Source organism: Ammospiza nelsoni, chromosome 1 (assembly GCF_027579445.1).
Source record: "Ammospiza nelsoni isolate bAmmNel1 chromosome 1, bAmmNel1.pri, whole genome shotgun sequence".
Taxonomy (NCBI): domain Eukaryota; kingdom Metazoa; phylum Chordata; class Aves; order Passeriformes; family Passerellidae; genus Ammospiza; species Ammospiza nelsoni.
In genome coordinates this window covers 32465893-32487201 of record NC_080633.1, presented here as the reverse complement: position 1 = coordinate 32487201, position 21309 = coordinate 32465893, and the positions used below count along the sequence as shown (strand labels likewise).

General features: G+C 39.2%; 1 protein-coding gene across 1 annotated transcript in view; it reads left to right on the top strand.

Moving 5' to 3' along the window:
* Positions 1-21309, top strand: part of RAPGEF5 (Rap guanine nucleotide exchange factor 5) — a 156256-nt gene that overhangs the window by 19061 nt on the left and 115886 nt on the right. Inside the window, exons 2-6 of the mRNA XM_059468781.1 lie at positions 9438-9488; positions 10614-10720; positions 11718-11839; positions 13167-13335; positions 18524-18590. Of these exons, the coding sequence (XP_059324764.1) occupies positions 9438-9488; positions 10614-10720; positions 11718-11839; positions 13167-13335; positions 18524-18590 (516 nt within the window). The remainder of the gene's footprint in view (positions 1-9437; positions 9489-10613; positions 10721-11717; positions 11840-13166; positions 13336-18523; positions 18591-21309) is intronic.

The window sequence follows — 21309 nt, the reverse complement described above, 5'->3', positions numbered from 1 at the left end:
AATCTGAGCATTTATTCTTGTGTTTGACACACAGTTTCCTCATAAATTTCTTTTTACTAATGCATGCTTGTAAGTCAGGCTTCTTGGCTTTCAGAATGCCTTTGCTAAGTAGACGTACTGTGCTGCTTTCTTTTTTTTTTCATTTGGAAATGTGTCATGAGAAGGTATTTTGCTGGCAACACAAGAAACATGTCAGCAGAGGTACTTTGAAAAGCTTTTAAGTATGCAGACAATCTGCATTTTCATGCTCCTGATCTCTTTTTTAACTGTTTTGTTGGTGTCTTCATTTAGATTTATCTGAAAATAAACAGTGACCTGCCACTGGAAACATTGTTTTAATTGTAGTGTGAAATATCCAGCGCACATTCTTTTGAATGCTCCAAATAGTGTGCTATCAAATTATAACTTACATCATTAGAAATATTAGCTGCTACAAAAATTTTTAGCAATCTCTGAACCCCCCAACCCACCTACTCTTATGTGTTGCCCTCCAGATCAAAACCAGACCAGATGCTGGTGGCCAGGGACACAAGGGTAGATGACAAAGACCATCTACTGTATTTATTAGGTGCTAAGTTTTAAAAAATATGAAGTACAGCAATATTGTTAAATGTTTATGGTGGCAGTCTGTAAAGTGCCTATTTTTTACTGCAAGAAAGGGAGGATACTGCTTTCCTGTGAAATGTTGCTGACAGCCAGGAAGAGTGAAATGCACTGGGAATTTTGTAAGGTAGCATTAGGAAATGTATGGCCTAACTGGCAAATGAGAGCACAAATGCTGCAATAAAGTTTAGTTAAGGAAGGAAGATGAATAGACAATTAAGTGTACTCTGCATATTTTAATGTTATATAAAGCGCAATGAAAAGCAGCAAAATTCTAATTCTTTCTTTTAATATTTAATGAAATCTCACTGCAAACATTGTATTAGCATATGAGTTGAAAATGTCCATTTTCTCTTTATAAGAAAGAGAAATCTTGTTTAAACTCTGTTTCTGTATTACAAACTATGTCCATGCAGTCTACAGTTGTAGATGACATGGGTATTGTGTTTTCTTCAGCTGATGCATTTATGTGAACATGGAGTTGGAAGTGAAGTTCCCCATTGCTGACACCCTTGAATTTTGTATTGTCATTTTTTGCAAGCATAGTTAACTTCCTTTTTATGTTGACAGAGCAATGTCTCTGCTCTGTCAACATAAAAAGGATTTATTAGATGTGCTTTATGCCATCATTCCTTGGATAGTTTTAATGTAGCATAAACAAATGCTTCCTCTGAGCACAGCTGTCCCTGCCTGCCTCCCTCCTTGTCCCACAGCCTGGCCCGTGCCCCTGCTGCTGCCTTGCTGGGGATCGTGTTTGTGTGGCTCCCCAGTGACCCCCGCAAGGGAAACCATCTCTGTTGAAGCGAATCTCGGTTTAATGAGCCCATTCAAAGCCACTGGCCTTTGGCTTGGTTCAGGACGTGGCTTCATGGACAGGTGTGGAAGCACAAAGGAGAAGAGCGGCAGGAATGGGAGGCTGAAGCAGGAGGTGTAGAGAGGACATGACCTGCTTGTCAGCAGCCTCATTTCAGGGCACTGAATCGGATCGTGGAGCTCATCATTAGCAGGAGGGTGGCTGTCTCCTTTCTTTAGTCACATAAAGTTCCTAACCAAGGTATCCTCTTCTGCTGGCTCAACACTCCTCCCTTTCCCTCAATCCAGATGGGTGTCAGGATGCTGCAGCTTTGTTTGAGGCACAGGATACAGATGGAGGAGCCTGTGCTGGTGCCTTCCTGTGGCTGGATTTGTCCTGGGCTTTTCGCTGTGGTAGCACTGAGGAAAAGGGAGGAGAGAAACCAGCCTGCCCTGCCATATTGTCTTCTATGATATTCTTTTCTTTAATTAACTTCTTTTAGGCATAGAAAAGGACACTGAAAATAAATTTTGCTCTTGGACACTAAATTACACTCCTTGCTAGGCTCCAGAGGCTTTGAAAGTGGATGGTTTATGCCAGATAAAGTAAAAATTAGTTTTGTTTGAAGCACAAACTCATTCAGTCATATTTAGTTTGCTAGGTACTGGAAAATAAAGAAATACTTCTAAATGCATAGCTTTCCTAGCTGTTACTGACTCAGAAATAAGTCTTTAATCATAAAGAGCATGGCTTGTCTTTATAAAGAGCATCCATTTTCTTCTCACATCTCTTTCTGTTTTGGAGGAAGTGAGAACGAACTATGGGTTGTGGGTTTCCCCTTCATGATATAACTTATTTTGTAAGTTCTTTTTATACAGAAAACAGATGACAATACCTCCTTGGTTTTCTTTCATTAGTGACTCATTTGGGTTTCTCCAGAGAGCTCTTCAGGCTCCTCTGGGAACCCTAAATTGCAAGCTCTGCTGAATACAGATTTTTCTTTTTACAGCTTTTTGACCTTTTTTTGTTACACCTAAGTGTATGAAGTTTAAAATGACCAGGAGAAGATCTTTCCTTTATAAAAAAGATCCTTTAAAAAGGATTTTCTATTTAATCTTAAATAAATATTGATGCAGAGAACTGTCACGTTGGTTATTCTTCATTACCCATGAATTCTGACAGTGGGCTTCAAGTGGAGCAGTGGGGGAAGGTTGTTTGTTACAAATATTATTGGCAGAAAGTCAGGCATATTCTATGATTTCATATGAATGATATCCACTGAAAGTCAGCTAGCTTCCCAACCAACTCTGCTTGCTGTGCCTTAGCAACAAGAAAAAATCTGTTGCCACATGGAAACGGATTGGGATTCATGACGACACTCCCTATATCCAGCCACCTTCAAACAACGGTAGCGTTTCCTCTACTGAACACAACACCCATGCCTTACTTCTGCTTAAAACAACTATCATTTAGACAGTAGCAGGTGATATCACGTGCAAAATATTCAAAGGTGGCAAACTGTTAAATCATATTGTTCAGTGATTTTTTGCTCCCTTCCCCCACTCCCTGCCTGGCACGAGAAACACTGGGAATAAATGGGCATTTACTCCTGCAGAAACGACTGCCTTCTTGTGTTGCAGGTTGAGGAGGGTGTGCCAGACAGGTACAGCCCAGCTTTGTTTCAGGATTTGTGTTTGGATCAGGGCTAGAGGGAAAACTCTCTCATTATTGTAGCTGCTTGCTTTTAGCAACTCCAGCAAATCTTTTTGATAAAAAACCCCCATAGGTTTTTATCAGTTGTAACAGTTGAAGTGGTTTCTGTCGCTCTTATGGCATCATCATTGTCATGGTTCATAACAAGAGAACAAAATCTGGTTGGGACACAAATAATTACTTTTTGATTTGTGCGTGGAGCGGGAGAGAAGCCTGAGGGAAATTAAGTAAATACCTCTGGTGGATTTTTAAAATTTTTCCTCAGCCACTGTATTCTTAGACCTGAATGATTTGGAGAGAAAAGTACAAGCAGATGATTGTTTTTGAGAGTGAATTTGTATTCAGCTTTATTTGTGATCCTCTTCCATACGCTCTCATGGTTGGAATGTGGGAAGTTTCCAGCATGAGTACTTGTGAAAGTGTATTTTAGGTTTGGATGCTTAAATTCTTTTTGGATGTATGTCTGAATAGATAATTTCCTTTGTGATCACATTACCCAATTTAGGATTCAGGTGTTGAGTCGTTGCAGAAATCCCCCTGTCAGGGAATAGAAATGATCTCATTACCAGGTAGTCTGTGCTACGCCATGTGCATTTCAAAATGAGGTGATTTTTTGTTCAGGCTATTTATATTTAGGAAATAACAATACTGATACATTTGCTTAATTTTAAGTATATTGAGTAACCCAGTTTGATATGCACGAGTGTTATACTAAATTCTTTAGGGACATAGTGACAGTGCCCTGAAACTATGAACAATTGTTTTGTTGTCTTTGTGCATAACAAAAATGTTTCTAGAACTGCCCTGCACCATGGAGTTGATGATGGGCATGTTTGCAAATTAAGCTCTGATCAAACAGACAAATATTGATGAGTGTGTTGTAAACTGAAAGCAGGTAAGGTTTGATTGCGCATTGCAAATTCCAAAGCACAGAATATTATGCTTATATTTTGGAAACACAGTCAAAAACCTAGATATTTGAAAAATCTGGAGTGGAAGCTTGAACAATTTACTGCGGAAGAAAAGCCATGATTCTGCCTTTCCTCATTTCTGTTAGTTTCAAAATAAATCCCACTTTAGAAGATTTAGCAAAAGGAATAATCCTGACGAAAATAGAAATTCTTCCTTCCCATTTTCGTCTTTTTTTCTCGCTAACTGCTCATGAGTATCAGATGCTCTTAGAAGAAAGGCAAAACATTTCTGTTCCATATTTGAAATTATTATTTCCCTACAATTTCCATAGCCTCTTTTGAGGTGTTGCACTATGAGTTCTAGTGTAGACAGATTGCTGGCTGCTACCACTGCACTAAATCCCAGCTGAGGAAAGCACTTGAACTGGAGCTCAAAGCACTTTTACTCTGTTTCTTTCTGAGCATGCTGGTGATTAAATTGCTAGCAGATGTACAGAGCATTGCTGATGCTACTGTGACTGTAGTGCTGGCAATGGCAGAAATACCAGCAGTTGTTGGAACAGCTTGGGCAGGAGGCGAAGCACAAGCAACTTGTAGGCAAGTCGTTCTCCCAAGCTGAGATGTGGCCAAAGCAAAATCTCAGCTCTAAAAATAAGGAGAAAATTAAAATCTATCTCCAAAAGATATGACTAAATCCATGCTCTACAGTACCATTAGCCCTTGAGCAAAACATTAACCAGGTTGTAGTAAATGCACAGGGAGTTGCTGTAGTGGACCCCGTTCAGTGCTCTCCCAATGAAGGAACTAAGTCAGCATTTTACAGTAAGATACAGCTTGTTTTTTCCAATGGAGCCATTAGTATACTTTGTTGTGTAGTATGTTGTGGGGGTAATTTCTTTCCAAACCTATAAAAAATCAGTTTGTGCCGATATATTAAAGTAGTATCATCAATATCTTCACACGCTTAACTTTAAATAATGTCAGAAGTTCTTAGCTTGTTTTAAAAATAACTGTACAGTTGAAGCAATACCAATTTAAACTTAGGTATAGACTTTGCATAGTAGGATTAGTCATTAAATTAGCCTCTGCTTCTAAAACTCAACCTGGCATATTTAATTCTTTGGCTTATAGTTCTATAAGCTGATTATATAGATTATAGGTAAATATTTCCTTCTGATTGTTTCAATTACTTGCTGTTCACTTTATTTTAATCCTCCCATTCTTCTCATGTCATTACTCTACTCCTGGCAATTTTAGTGATTTTAAATACCACAGTAAACTCCTTTATAATGTTTCCCAATTTCAGACTAAATTTTCTGTGGCGTATTCAGATTTGATACTAGCAGTCCTATTCCAAAACTTTCTCTGGCTTCCTGTCCCAGCTGTCCTCCTCTGTCACATGCAGGTTGTGTTCCCAAGCTAGGACGATGCCATCGCTGTGCCATGTTGATAGTTCAGACTCTGGATCATCCAGCCCACAGGACCTGTCCCTGCCTCTTTCTTCCTGCATCCCCAGCAGGGAAGATGAAACTGCCTGTGCACACCTACTCGTGTGTGATGGGACAGCCCTTCTGGAGGACACACAGTGCTCTGGATCTCCTGCACATATGGTTTTCTGTCCCAGGACCACACGTGCTGCCATAGCCCTGTCCTGTCCCTGACATGGGGCTTGGCAAAGCTTCTCCTCAAGCTGGTGAGGAGGCACGTGGGGATGCCAGGGTGGCAGCAGCTAGAAAGCAGAACTTGGCGTGGGCACCATTAACTGTTCCAAGGTAGTTTTTGTGAGAGATGAGCTGTTTGCCTGATGACTAATTAATTTGCTTTAAAAGCACATTTTGGCTCATTCTTAGAGTGATTTGCAAATGTGTTTTCAATCGGTGTGTGTGTCAGAATAATTTTGGGAGAGCAGGCTATATTTATCAGGTATCTTCAGGGAGGAGTGGTGCTTCTCCAACAGAACCACCCAAAAGTTGGGGTCTTTGAAGATGGGCTGGACCACTTATCCTTCCTCTTCCTCTCCTGTAGGCAACTGCCCAGTTTGTCTCCAACAGCCAAAGCAGTCTGCTGAATAGAGGTGTGCTCAGTACCTAATATTCATTGAGGCAAGTTTAAAAAAAAATAAATAAAAGAAAATGGGATCTATCATGGTAGCTAGGACATAAAAATCCTAAATTTCTGTGTTAATTTCAGCCTAACTGCTGTGAGTGTTTCAACATTATGCAGGCTGCACTAGCATCCACAAGTAAGATCATTTTTCTGTTCCAGAAAGTCACTTCCTGTTTTGTTCTACTTTCTCCTTTTCAGTTTCTATTTTCTTATGCTTTTAGAAATTTTGGGTTGTTGGGCTCCTGCATGGCAGGCTAAATGTACTGTCATGGTCTCTCCAATGTTTCATCTTTGCTCCACATTGATATAGGCCCAGGCTGCCACTGAAAAGCCATTGTCCTGTCCTCCCTTGTCCCTTTTCAGGGCTGTGAATTCCTCCTGGTCTGAAGGATAAACTAGAAGTTTGAGGATTTTTTTCTCTACTTGCTTTCAGCATCAGACACCTTTTGCAGACTCCTCAGAATTTTTTCCTAATATTTAATCTAAATTTACCCTATTTCAGTTTAAAATTATTACCTGTCCTGTAAATGATTAGCTGTCCTTTCACTACACTCCCTGACAAAAAGTCCATCTATGTCCTTCCTGTTGGCCCCCTTTAGATACTGGAAGATACTACAAGATCTCTCTGGAACCTTCTTTTCTCCAGGCTGAGCAACCCCAACTCTCTCAGCTTGTGTCCATGGGAGAGATGCTCCATTCTCATTATCAACTTAGTGGCCCTCCTTTAGACTTTGTCCAACAGATCCCCATCTTTATTATGCTGGGAAGCTGACAAATGGATGCAATACTCCAGGTGAGGGTCTCACAAAAATGCAGTAGAGGTGCAGAATCACTGAACTCATCCTGCTGCTCCTCCTCCTTTTGATGCAGCCCAGGATACAGTTGGGTCATGTCCAGTTTTTCATCCACCAACACCCCCAAGTTCTTCTCTACAGGGCTGGTTTCAATCCACTCATCACCCAGCCTGTGTCCATGTTTGGGATTACCCCAACCCAGACACAAGACTTACACTTGGCCTTTTTGAAATACATGAGGACTGCACAGGCCCAGCTCTCAAGCCTGTCCAGGTCTCTCTGGATGGAATCCCTTCCCTCTAGAGTATCAGTCATGCCACTGAACTTGTCATCCCCAGACTTGCTGAAGGTGCACTCAATCCCACTGTCCAGGTTCCTATGTTAAAATGAGAATGTTAAATAATATGGTCCCTGAGGGATGCCACTTATCACTGGTGATCAGGCACAGCCATTAAACCATTGACCACAACTCTTTGACTGCATCCATTTCCTTATCCACTGAGTAGTCCATCTGTCAAATCCATGTCTCTCCATTTTAGTGACAAGGATATGCATGGGATAGTATGAAATGTTTTGCACAAGTGCATGTAGAAAATGTCAGTCTCTCTCTTCTTATCCATCACCCTGTTGTAGAAGGCAACCAAATTTGTACTTTTTGCTGAGCTTCATCTTATGCTGTCATGTAAGTTCACACTGCAGTACCAGTGCTCTCCCTGGGTGACCCTCCCTGTCCTCTGTCAGCGCCAGCCTGGGAAAGGAGCAGGGAAATCAGTGTATAAACTTTGACTGTGCTGCAGTGAGAGAGGCTTGTGGAATGAAAGACTTGGACAGGAACCAAGAGAAGTGGTGGTATGTAGGGCTGCTGCAGAGACGAGGTGTAAATGACATGCCAGCTAGGAAGAGTGAGTGGGATCCGAGGCAGTGTTGCGCTCTTCCAACATCTCTGTTGGGCACAGGAGAGGGAAATTAGGCTTATATGTTGCAGTATTTCCATATGGAGCTGCTGTAATGCATGGAACTACACAAAGGTTTGTGATGACCGTGGAAGGGTAAACAGTAATAGATGCTTCTGTGGTTCCTTGTCCCTTCCCTTTCTAAAAATACAGGAACAAGGGAGGAAAAAGCAGGTGGTGTTACTGAAATATGGATTCTGTAATTCTTACAGGGTGTGAATGATGGGGATTTTTTATGATTGAAATATACCAGGTGAGAATTGGATCCTTCTCAAAGCAAGGAATTAATTATGCTGCTTAGAAGTTGGAATAATGTGAGGGAGCACCACATGATCTTCCTGTTGTAGTGCCAGTGCACCTCTACAATGTCTTCTTTTCCACTTCCAGGCTTATTTTAGGCAGTGTTTATTTGTGTCTTGTATGGCTTGTAGTAAGATAGAAGTTGCAAGTAAGCATCAGTATAGACAATATCTTGTCTTCTAATAGTGACAAGATATGAAAGGATCAGGGTGAGTAAGAGTGGGTTAACCTGGTTCTTGTGGAGATGTTTATCCTGTCTCTGCCTTTCAGAGTTCTTGTTCACTGTGAATTTTATAATTTTAAATCCCAGTCTTTATTGATCAGTGGTAAGATTTTGGCATTTGCATTTCCCTGCTGTGAAGACTTATTTGTTGATTTTCCTTTCTGTCTCCTCAAATATAAATCCTCTCTAATTTCATTGAGTGATCAGTTATTTTCATGTAACATAAAGTAGAGCACAGAAAATTAATATTTTCTTTGTGCCATACTGCATAATTGCATTATGTCACTTGTAATCTCTCCTTTGTAAGGTAAAGAGTCGCAGTCTTTTTTGTCCTTTCTCATATTAAAATTTATCAAAATCTTTGTTACTCCTACTACTGTTGCTGTCTGAATCCCCTCTAACATTGGAGCATTAATTTCTTGAGATGCTGGTACCACTGCAACATGTGGCACTGCAGAGATAACACTGATCTACATTAGTTACCTCCCTGCTGGTCACAATTTTATTCACCATTTATCCTAATTTCCTTTAACTACAGTTAAGAATTTCATTTAGAAGAGTGGTCTTCTTTGACAAGGGTTCTGTGACCCTGAGGTGTCTTTCCTGAATTGATAAAGTTTGCTTTAAAAGTATGTGTAATTACATTTTCTCCCCCTAGTATATGTTGATTTCAATGTTGAGCTCATCATTAAATTGTCTTTTCACCCAGTATTTTTTAGGTTTATCTTGAGATTCTTCACTGTCATTTTTGATGTTTCCTGACCCAATAATTTTGTGTTATCTATAGGCTTTGCCATCTCATTGTTCATATTCTTTTCTTGATCAAGAATAAATGTAATAGAAAACACAGAACTGAGTTTACCAAACCTTTCTCCTGATGTGAAAGAATTATTATTTGAAGACATATGTTGCACTATTCAGATGACTTGATAATTTCTTTTTATTTAGATTTCAATAGATAAAAGACTAGATTGCATTTACTTTATTTTTTTCCATACAAAAACCATAACAAAACTAACAATCTACCAAATTACCTTACAGACCCTGTCCAGAAGAATTTCAAATCCCTATTTGGAAACTCCTTCAAATAAGGTACTTGTGAACCTTCTTTATAATTCTGTTTCATCAAACAACAGGCAAGGAATGCTTCTGCTTCAGTTCAACTTCTTATTCACAGCTTTGAAGATACTTGTGAATGTGACCTGAAGTTAAATCCAGTTAAGAAGTTATCATTTTTTGTGTGTGTGTTACAAATCACATCTTACTATTAGTGAGTTTGCAAACTGAATTGTTGTTAATTCCAATGTGCACTTGCTTCCCAGTCACTTAAGTGATAGCCACTGTTTAGCTTACTTTTACAGTATTTTGAGAACTCCGGTTTGTATGTCACAAGATTTTACTCTCTCAGGTCTCTTCTATGTGTCTTAAAAAGCTCCTATACATAGGAAGCAAACAAACAAAAAGATGAAACCAAATAGCATCAAGTTATTTCTTTGTGTCACTTGGTGTGTTCTGCTGAGACAATGAGGAAACACCAAAAAAGAAGCCCAAGGTAAATTCTTCAGTAAGGAGTGGTACACAGAGACTGGGTGGAACATGGTTTTATGGAAGACTGAGTTGGGTTCTGTTTTGACAGACACATCTTCAGCCTTGAGGTGCAGGGCAGAAATCAGGTGTGGGGAGATCAGAGGTGTGTCTATTCTGAAAGACCATATCTTCCTGCCAATGCACAGATGAACTGATCTACAGCTATCATAGGAAACCTCTAAAGGTTCTGAACAAAAATAAAACACTATGAAATAGTCTTTCAGTGTGTATTAGGTTTGAAATAAATTATTTAACTGAAAAATATAGGAAAATATATTCATTTTAAACTGTATCTGTCTGATTTTGGAATGGTTCCTATGCCTCTGCTTTGCTAGAATAACAAGTGTTTTCATAATTTGTCTGTTGTTCAAAGGTAAAGCTGATGGATGGTTAAACCTCTCCTTTTCTAGGGCAGCAAATCTAAAATCAGCCCAGCTCGTGGGGCACCTGCAACCCATGATACAACTGGCAGAAGCTGGGGTGCATTTCCTTTGAGACTGGGTGCTTGCTTGTCATTTACCTGTGAAGAAGGCATTGCTCAAAGGGAGGGAGTGGACAGTGGCAAGGCAATTTACTACAGCAGGAATAAATCCCTGTTTGTCACAGTTTTCAATTTCTCTTTTCATTCAGATTTATGGAGAAAGTTCTTCCTGTGCTGGGAGAGCTCTCAGGAATATTTTTACTCTACAAGCTTCTGACCTGATTAAAGACAGGGTGTACCTGACTGGCATTTGCAGGTAAATCAAAATAATTTGTTTTAATTAACTTTAAGAGTTTTATTTATTATGCTCTGGTTTGACAAGAGAGTAAATTCTGAGTGATTCTGTGTATGTCACTAAGAATTAAAATATTTTCTTTAAAAAATTCTTTAAAGTCTCATGTGCCTTAATAGTTTTTCTTACATTACAATGTCAGTTGTCGGAAAGCAGCAGTGGCCTGATTGTATGTACATTAATTCAATTGCTTATGGTTTTCATATACAATAGTGTTTGTCAGTTATTTTGTTGAAAAGAAAGTGTATTAATTTCAGCCGTGGTTTGGAGTTATAAAAGAGCTTAATTGGATTCCAAGATTTAGTGACACAATGATTTCTGTATGTAATTTATGGAATATTTCTCTAATGAAGTGGTTTTCCATTTGTGTTGCATTGTAGCATGAATGCTTCCTCCTGTTTTCAATTACACCAAAATGTGCAGCTCTCTATTATAAAACCATTACTTCACACCTGTTTAAGAAAAATCCATGACTTTATTAATATTGTTTAAATATATACATCTACCAATAATCTGAAAGATTAAGTCCATGCTAGATTAGCACTTAAAGGTTTTACACATATTGTTTAGCTGTACTGATTATGGCATGCTTGGAACGGAGATAAAAGGCTGAGGCTAGAAGCTGGATTTTAATTATCTCTTATGCATCTTGGGATGACGTGTATGCAACACAAATTGATAAAAATTCTATTGCGAAGTACGCTACATGAATCAGGTATGTAAGGAAACTTGCTCATCTAACATAAGTTCCCTCATTGTAGCTGGAGGTACCCCCTGAGGCTTGCCAACAATATTTCTTCCCTTGAAATGAATAGGTTTACAAAAATTAGGAATTGAGACAAAGAATTTTCTCTGCTGAACAAAAAGGCTGACTTTTGATAGCTTTAAAAGGACCTCTTTATTATAAAAGGATGTTTTAACATTACTCTAGTTTAAGAAGTGATGTTTTGCTTATTTGCAGGAGAAGTTGTGTTGGATCAGAACTCGTGGACTGGCTTTTGGAGCAGTGCCCTTTTGTCAAGTGCAGATCTACAGCAGTTGGAGTGTGGCAGCTCCTCCTGGATATGGGCATTATCTTGTCAGGTCAGTCCTGCCAGTACTTGCAATGTGAGGAAGGCTATCCCTTTCTCCTGCACAGGACAAGAGCCGTGGTTTTGATCAGAGGAGGGGAAGAAAATAAAGCACAGATTGATCCAATTTTCTTACCAGCTCTTTTTTCTACTATCTTTTTGGGAGGCTCACTTCTGTGACCTTTCATTTCATAAATACCAAAGATCAATCCCTTGTTTTTGGCAATTTCATTCCTTTTTCATTCCTGTAATTGCCCATTATCAAGCTGCAGACAGAGTGCGTGTCTTTTCCAGGTTTTTATTTTCCCCTCAAGCTATTTTTGGTTTCTCACAAGACAGCAGCTATTTAGTTGCTGCAGATCATGGCTTTACTAGATGACTTCTGTTGCTATTAAGCTATTAATGATTTTCTTTTCCTCTCTGTTTTCCATAATTTTTAATTACAACGGGATGAGAGAGGATCCAGTTCCTTGAGACAGTGGTGAGGCCAGGTGCTACCCTGCTGTCTCCAACTCCCCCACCAAACTGAGGGATTTGGTCCAGCTAATGTGATTGCTGATAATTACACTGATACCTAGCCTCTGGATAGCTGATGGATTTTACTTGGAGGCTGGAATTTAGGTAGCTCATCTCAGATCATATTCCTGGGGTCTGTACTAGACACTTAACCTCTTTCTTATGAAAAGGTGAGAACTTATGGAAGATTTCTGCGTATGTACACTGAAAGTGTACTTTAAGGTTTTCTTCAGCTAAACTGACAGCATGTCTGGTCATGCAGCATCAGGGCCAAATTACTTGTTGCAGAAGGTTGTGATTTTGGCTTTGGACTCTTCTTTTTTCCTCATTAAATCCCATTTTTTTCAGGAAAGACAACTGATGCATATTTTTATCTAGGTCTAGTCTACAAATGTAGCCCTGAATTTGAGGAGAAGATGGAATAATGATGGGCTGCATCCCCATTACTGAACTTTGTTTACTAGTGCCTGACCATTAGTGAAAACAGCTTAGAAACCAACGGAAACTGAGACTCAGAAATCTAACAAAAAAGAAGAAAGTTTTTATTCCATAAACCTGAACTGATTCCAAAATTGATTAAACACTCAGCAGTCTTAATGCTTGAATTTCAAGATCCTGGAGATCTTTAAATTGAGGTTTTGAGGTTTTCCTGTTTGGATGCACTGAATTAAACTGAGAGGGCAGGATTGTTTCTGTGCTGAGTATTCAGTCCTTTTGTCCTGTGTGATGGTACAACTCAGCATTAAGATCAAGTAATACAGAATGTGGTGGGAATCTTTACATGTTGAAAGTTTAAAGAGTATCTAATTTATTTTTTCTTACAGTGGACAGACAACTCTATTTTCAAGACAGTCATGCTTTCTACCAGTTCTCAGCAGATGAATGCACCTACCTTTTCTGTGAATTTGAGAAAGAGGAAGCATGGAAGAATGGAGTCAAGCTCCTACTTCAACTACTGCCACTGTCTCCTCCCAGGATTGACATGTGCAATCTGTAAGTGTGCATATACAGCTGTTTGCAACTTCTACTGACTGTTTTAGAGGTGTCTGGCCTTATAATGTCAGTTTGCCCCCAGATCACCTTGCAAATGAGACAGCTTTCTCTTGGGGATGGAAAAATCTTGTAGAGATGTGCTTTTCATCTGAGAAGGTCACTATGGGTAGGAAAATGGAGGCACCTGACTAGGGGGTTTGGGCATATTACGTTTTGAGGGACTAGCTTGCTGTCTCTAGCTTGCTATATTACCTGGGCATGTGATTTTTTTTTGTCTGCTCTTACATTTGGAGGTTTGGCATGAATTTGGCAGCAGGGATGCTCTAGTGGTGATTGACTAGCAGATCAGATGTCCTTGTGATGTGTCAGGATCAGCTTTCAGATGGATTGACAAGATGGAAGCGTGGTATCTTCAGTCATTTGATTTTAATTTTCTACTGTATATTTGCCAGAGCTCTGTGTTTATTATCCCTTTTTGCAGAATATGCCTCTAAAGAGTTTTGCTTCCTATATGTCTTCACCTGACTATTGAATGTTATCATACTCTCTGTGCTCATGTGTCCGCACTCTAAGGTTGCCTGTTTAGAGTGGCTAGAAGGAAAACATAGTTATTTGTTCTGCAGTGAGAGGACAAAATAAAAGAAAAAGGTGCTAGTGAAATCTCTGGAGGCTCATGGCCATTTGTGTAATTTAGTAAATATGCAGGAGTAGGCCTGAACAGACAAGTTGAGTTAAATCCTTTCATTGTTCCTACCATGATGGTTCCCAAACCCAATACTTTGGGGAACTATTACTCTGGCAGTACTAGAATTTATTCTCTTTGACACCAAAGACAAAACTTTCTTCGATGAATACTTTCCTTCTCTACATATTAGCTTTTAAAAATGCTCATTTTCGAAGATGAATATCCAGTAGAAATATTTCAAAGAAGCATAAAGTCCAAAGACCCTGTAAGCTGTCTCAAGCTCAGATTCTTAAATTCAGACATGTTGAGCTGGTAGGGAAAAAATTCAGTAATTCCTCTACATAGTTCAGGGCAGAAACTTGATTCCCTTCCCTACTGCTGACTGCCCTCACCAATCAAATATTGGCAGTTCTGGAGTGGAGCTTCCCTTCAAAATGCATTTATTTGATCAGCTGCAGTGAGTGTAGGCAAGTGACAAGAACCCCAGGCTGGCTAGAGCAGCAGGACTGAATATGATCTTCTAAGCAGATGACTCACATGGGACAAAACCTTTGACTGTTTTTGCAAATACAAATTCTTGTCTTCCAGCCAACTCTGGTGCTAAACAGCTTGTCTGTCCCTTAAATATCAGGGCATTTTGATCTTGATTTTAGTGGGAATTGGGATTTTTCTCATCACTGTAACGCAAACCACTTTTCATGGTTTGTGTCTCCTCGTTCAAAGGATTTGAATCAAAAGGACAGAACAGATAGGTCATATTGATGTGTTACGTGAAGGATGCTGGGTAGGAAAATGGATTGAAGGCTTTTTAGGTTAAAGTTTACAGTCTGCTTTGCAGTTTTATCGTTTCACTACAACTGTCATTTCCAGTGCAAGATGATCCCTGTCACATGAATTGAACAATTATTCATTAATGTACATTTCCAGCTCCTTCCTGCTCACATTATTCAAATTTGAGTTGAAGCTGGATTCCTTTTGGGAATATTGTCACTGAAAAATTGTTTTCTGGAGCTTTTACCTGTCAGATTGTGAGGGTGCTTTTTGAAAAAGTATATATTGTAGGAATTGAATTTTAAATAATGGTACACCCTCAAGGGAATGTGATATTAAAGCAGAAGGAGACTTTTCCAGGTTCAAAATTCTTCATGCTTGATGCAAATAATAAACTACTAAACCACAGTCAGAAAGGGAATAGGTGTGATGAGATGTTTGTTAAAGTTGTCTGACCTGGTTAAATAAAGCCATATTCTCCTTTTCATGAGGAAAGAGAGCAATTCTAAAAACCTTTCCCTGCAGTGTTTCCCTTTTCTTGAATATATAAGCTGTTTTGCCTACCATTAGAAGCACAGGATTTTTTAATAGTTTAATATTTTTGTACTCATTTTTCTGTCTTAGCTTTTCCCACAATCTATATTGATTGCATTAACTCTATATGTACATAGGGATAGAGAAATTCTTACTTCATTAATGAAGTTCCCTGCTTTTGATGAGATCAGAAGCAGCTGCCTGCTTGTGCACCAGAAGGCAACATTGGATGTCTCCTGGTGGTCCCAGAGGCCAGATGACCTCTGCCTCCTCTGCAGCTGTGGGCTGCATCAGTGGGTCTCTGGAGTACCATGGTTCTGCTCTCAGAACAGAAGGAGCCTGTAGACCTGAGTAGGCAGTGGCAGCTCTGGGGACTTCCTTCAGCAGCTATTCTGGAAACCCTGTTAAATAAACACAGCTCAGATTTGACTTGCTGTACACATTTTTGATAGATGCGTGTTTGTTTCTGGGCAGTTTTAGCAGTGTTACCAAATACAGTAGAAAACTGTGGAACAATGGAAATACTGTTTTGAAGTCTGAGATGTGCTTATGATTCCTGAAAAAAAGCTCCGTGTTGGCCTTGGTGGAAATTCCTTACATTCAACATAAAATTGGTGGGATTCACCATGGAAAACAAGTCAGGGCACAACAGATTTTCAGCAGCTCATGCTAATCTGAAGGCTAATGTTGTGTGTATTCCACGGGATTCAGACCCTGTAAATGCTGTCAAATTAGATGGGACAAATGAAGAGGCTTCTTGGGGTCGTTAAACACCCAGTGTTAATCACAGTCATTCTACTTGAGCAGAAAACAAGTGAACATTGCAGTACCCTGAGAACAAAAAATCTGAGTTGAAAGCTGTGCCATGGGCTCCCTTACAACCCTGAGTAATCACTTAGGCTCTTATTTAATGCCTCCTGAATTATTTTCCAGTTACTGCAATGGTGTTGCATCAGGTGTTTAATCCTTGGGTGCTTCTATTTCCTTCTTTGTAAAAGGGAGTGTTAATAATAATTTCCAGAACCACTGGTAGACTAAGGGAACGTTTCAAGAATGCACTTGGTAGCTGAGACTGTTGAAATTTATCACACAATACTTTTAAAAATTATTGGAAGGTATGTTAGCAGAGTTTGTTTTCTTAGTCTTTACATTGCTTTTTATTTTCAGGAGTGTTGGACTATGTTCTCTGTCTCCTGTCCTGAAACAATTTGTTTCTATTGATATCAGAAAAGTAACCGTTCTTAGAAATAATTTGGTTTTCATGCAAACAGCCAGGATGGCATATTGATTTAGTTAGTGCCTTATGGAGTTCCTGGAAAGCTTTTGCTGAACACAAACAGCTCTCAGGTATTACATGGAAACTGACTTGCCTGCTTGCAGATCTAGAACAAGCATCCCTGCATCTCACTCTGCTTAGCAGACTGAGCCCACAGATCTCTCAACTATATAAGCACTAATTTGCCTGGGCTTTGTAGCTCCTGTTTGGTACCGAATCTCTAGGTCCCAGCTGTCCACTTTTGAAAAAATTAGGCTGTAACTGTTGCTGTTGTCCATCGGCCTGGGTGTCATAATATACCCTTCCTCTCTGATTCTGAAGAGCTGACTCTAATTTTAGTGTATTCATTGTTTCAGAAGTATTTGATGATCATATGCAGATAAATACTGGGAGTATTTTCAAATAGAAAATGAAGTGATAAGGCCCAAGAAGGAACTAGCTATGTTATGTGCTGTTCTAGGTTTATAGATTGCATCTGTGCCTGTGTCTGCTGAGCACTCTTCTGCCTCCAATTTAGAAGAAGCAGGTCCTGGCCTGGTTCTGAGAGATCAGAAGAGAACAGATGCGTAGAGAAATATCTAAAAAGTTCAGTTATTTTAATCTCATTCCAAAGTATAAAGAGAAAATCTGAATAAATCAGTCTTGGTAAATGAAAATGCATTCATTTATTTCTTTTGGGCTCTTTATAACACTTAAAATGTTAAATCACATTTCCTTTGAATAGAAAAGGCAGTTGTGAAAATAACTGTGATTTTAATCTGAATTACCATTTTGATTTGAATTTGCTTGCCCCAAAATGAATGCATGTGTCATTCTGTGCTTTCTGACCTTAATTTTTTAATCAGGGAATGAAATTTTTGGACATGGGATGTAAAAACTTCAATATACCAGCTGCATATTCCAGCTGTCTTGCCAGCTCTCTCCCCGAGGACATCAAGGCATATAAGCAATTAAATAATTTAGTCAAAGACAGAAGCTTCTGCTAATACCTGGGATTTATGTTTATTTCAGCAGCTGCAGTTTTGTGTATCTGTTCTGCTTGCTGTCATGCTTCTTGAATACCATGAAAACTAAAGATCTCAAGGCATTTTCTTTTATTTCTTCCTGTAGTTATATCCCTATAAAATTGGTGTAATGCTTCTGACTCTCCAAAATCTTCTGAAAGGCTTACAGATGCTTTAGTGATGGGAATTAGACTGTTTTAAAGAAAAACACAGTCTTATCCTGTACTGCCCACTTTTGTGTGGCTATTTCCACGTGGGTCAGATGGTTTCTAGGAGGGTTGTACCTTTACTGCCTCACTTTTGAAAAGACACATTAAGTCTCTTTCTTGCAAGTCACTGTCAAGACAACCTAATATTGTTCTCAGCTGTCGCTTTGGTTTGGTTATTAATGGCTTCTTAAATGTATTATTTTCACTTTCACTTATTTTTTCTGAATATTGAATTTCACTTGTCACAAAATTATTTTGATGTTGTCTGTTTTCATCTACATGAAGTTGTATTCCATAGGTGCTGCTCCACACCTTAGCAAAGCTGGGTGGTGGGCAGATATAAAACTCATTGCTCCATTCATAGAGTAAGTTTTTAGCCAAGCAAAAGATGCCATCAAATAAAGCAACTCTGTTCTAAAGGGTCCTGCATTCTGCATTCTTCATCATATTTTTATAGCTGAGGAATTCTCTCACTGCTTCACGTTGGTCGGATCAAAAGAGTTCTTGACAGCAAGGGACAAAGGGTGTACTCTGTCATTACTGACATGATTAATTATTGTCATGCTGCAGTCCTCATTTTGATGTGGAATCTCAAAGGCCCTTTTACATTACTGCCTGTGGCTACACAGTTCCTTACTTTCCAGGAATCAAAAGATGTTGAAACAGAATGAAAGAAAGAAATAATAAAATCTTATTTTTATTTTTTAAGGCCTGATCAAAAAATAGAAGATACAGCAGAAACCAATGCTGAAATTCTTGCTCGTCTCACTTCTGCGGTAAGGTCATTGCATCAAAGTTTGAACTGATCATGTTTGAAATATTGTCATGTTTTGGATCCTTTCAAATTAAAGACTTAGTCTAAGTGAACAGATGTTTGTACATGAAGACTGTTTTTTTAGTCTCTGGAAGGGGAGAGCTTTACTGAGGTCTTAGTGTGCAATTCCAAAGCTATTAAAATCAACCCAAGCAAGGATTGCAGCAGCCTGCTCTTGTAATATATGCTATTTGTGGCCCAGAAGATACCAACTTGAAGGACCAAGGTGACTTTTGTGTGATGTGCTTTACTCTCAGACCCTCTTGGACAAGTCTACATCAATGGGAGACAAAGGGAGGTAAAAGTTTTCAGCAGCCCTTGTGTAGATTATCATAAACTTCTGAGGAGACTCACCTGAGAAACCTGAGCTTCCCAGCTATGTTTAGCCTCAGTAAACTTCATCATAATAAACCATAGCTTGTTCTGTCTCTGCTAGAGTGTGGTGTATCTTGTTTATATTGTGAGATCACTGTTCTAAGTAGAAGAAGATAGACAGGACTTCAGAAAGTTAAGCTAGACTGACTCAATTTAATGTAATCTGTGTGATAGCACAGAGTGCACCCTCAGAAAATTAACAATGCAACACTGTGAGGAATGGTTGGTCACCATCCCTGGAGGTATTTCAAAGATGAGTGGGTGTGGCACTTGGGGACATGGTTTAGTGTGGACTTGGCAGTGCTGGGTTAACTTGATGTACTTGATGATCTTACAGGTCTTTTACAACCAAAATAATTCTATGATTCTATGGTTGTGCAGCTACTTAGAGGGACTTTGACAGTCTGGAGAGATGGGCCAACAGAATCTCAGCAAAGTCAGCAAAGGGCCATGCAATATCCTCTATCTGGGAGAAATAACCTCATGATTCTATGTGGACTGGGGGTTGACTGAAAAGCAGCTTTGCAGGAAAGGACCTGGGGGTTCTGGTAGACATCAGGTTGAACCAGAAACATGCCCTTGTGGTAGAGAAAACAAGTGCTTCCTGAGCTGCATTAGAAAGAGCATTGTCCTTAGGCTAAGGCAGGTGACAAGGTGTGGAGTCTTGGGTCCAGTTCTGAGCTCTCACTACAAGAGATATGGATGTCCTGGAGTGTATGTGAAAGACCATGGAGATGGTTGGGGAATAGAGAACTTGACTTACAAGGAGAGTCTGACAGAAGTGGGAGTGGGGCTTGGAGAACAGAAGGCTATGGGAGGACCTTATTTATGTGTACAAATACCTGATGGACAGGCTCTAGCTGGCCATGATTTTCAGCAGAGGTTTGGATCAGATGATCTCCAGAGGTGCTTTCCTACCTCCACCACTCTAGGATTGTGCAATTCTGTGAACACTGCACCTAAGTCATGGTATCATCAAAACATGGAATTGGTGTTAGTTCTGTTTTTGGCATGTGAGAAAGTAAAGAGACAAAAATGAAGCAAGCAAGATAAACCTTTTATGAAAAAAGCACAAGGATAAGAGGTATTTTAAGAAAAATAAGGAAAGTGCTATTGTGAAGTTGTTGGAAAATGGAAGGAAAGGAGAATTTTTGCTGTCTTTTGTAAAGACAAATGTCTTTACAAAAGATATTTAATAATGTGTTTGGAAAGCTAGTGATTCTGTATGTTCAACTTTATTCAAGAATATTTTAAAATGTATGACATAAGCAAATGCTCTGTTTTAAATATCTTTTTTTATGGTCTCAATATTCAAATTCCTTGTTTTCTCTACTATTTTCTTAACTGAAAATGAAAGGTGAACTCAGAACCTCAATGTCCTCCATTTTTCTTACCATGCAGAGCAAAAATAGGAAATTGTGAAAGACTTTCTGCAAAGTTATATTTTTTTAAAACACTTGTAAAACACCAACTCTATAAAACATTGTCAGTATTCTTCAAAAGCTTTGCCTATCAAAAATAGAATAATGGGAGTTTTGTCAGTTAAAAAAAAAGGGACACGCTCAACAAAACAAAGTGCTTTTGAGTTTGAGAACTGGATCTAGCTGGCTGCACTTGGGTAACATGCATGTCCTTAAACACCTCATTGACAGTGAGCTCAGAGTGTTTCACATCTGTGAGGTCAAACCTGTGAACTACATCCTGAGTCACTCCAGCAGTAGGGCACCTGGACAGGGTTTTCTTAAATGAACCATTTTATTACTGTAGCTAACTAGCTAAAGAAAAATTAGGCAGTTCCATCTCCAGATGGCCTGAGACCCATCTATTGCCATGGTGATGTCAAGAATCTGATCTTTTCTCCTGCATTTTCTGATTTTCTGCAGAACATTTTAGTCCCTCTGTAATGATTTTCTAGTCTTCCCCTGGGAAAAAGGCACAAGACCAGAGCAGCATCCTCCAAATTTTGGCATCTGTAAATGAACTTTTCCTGTTTATCCCTCCAGAATATTGCTTTTCCTCCATACAGTAGATTGGGACATAAAAGACTCTCTGCAACTGTCTGGGAAGTCTTTTTAAGTCCCAGAAGAATGTGAAACCTCAGCTCACACTATTCAACAGACTGTCCAGTGTCTTGGTTCTTTTTTTTTGTAAGCAGGAGCTGGAAACTGTAAGTGAAGTTATTAACTATTACTGGAAATATGTTCACACTTTTGGCTTTTCGGCTCACTGAATGTTTATGTATTTTGTACAAAATTAAACCATTCTTCTTTGAAGAATTCATAATTGAAAATCCTGCTCATGATACT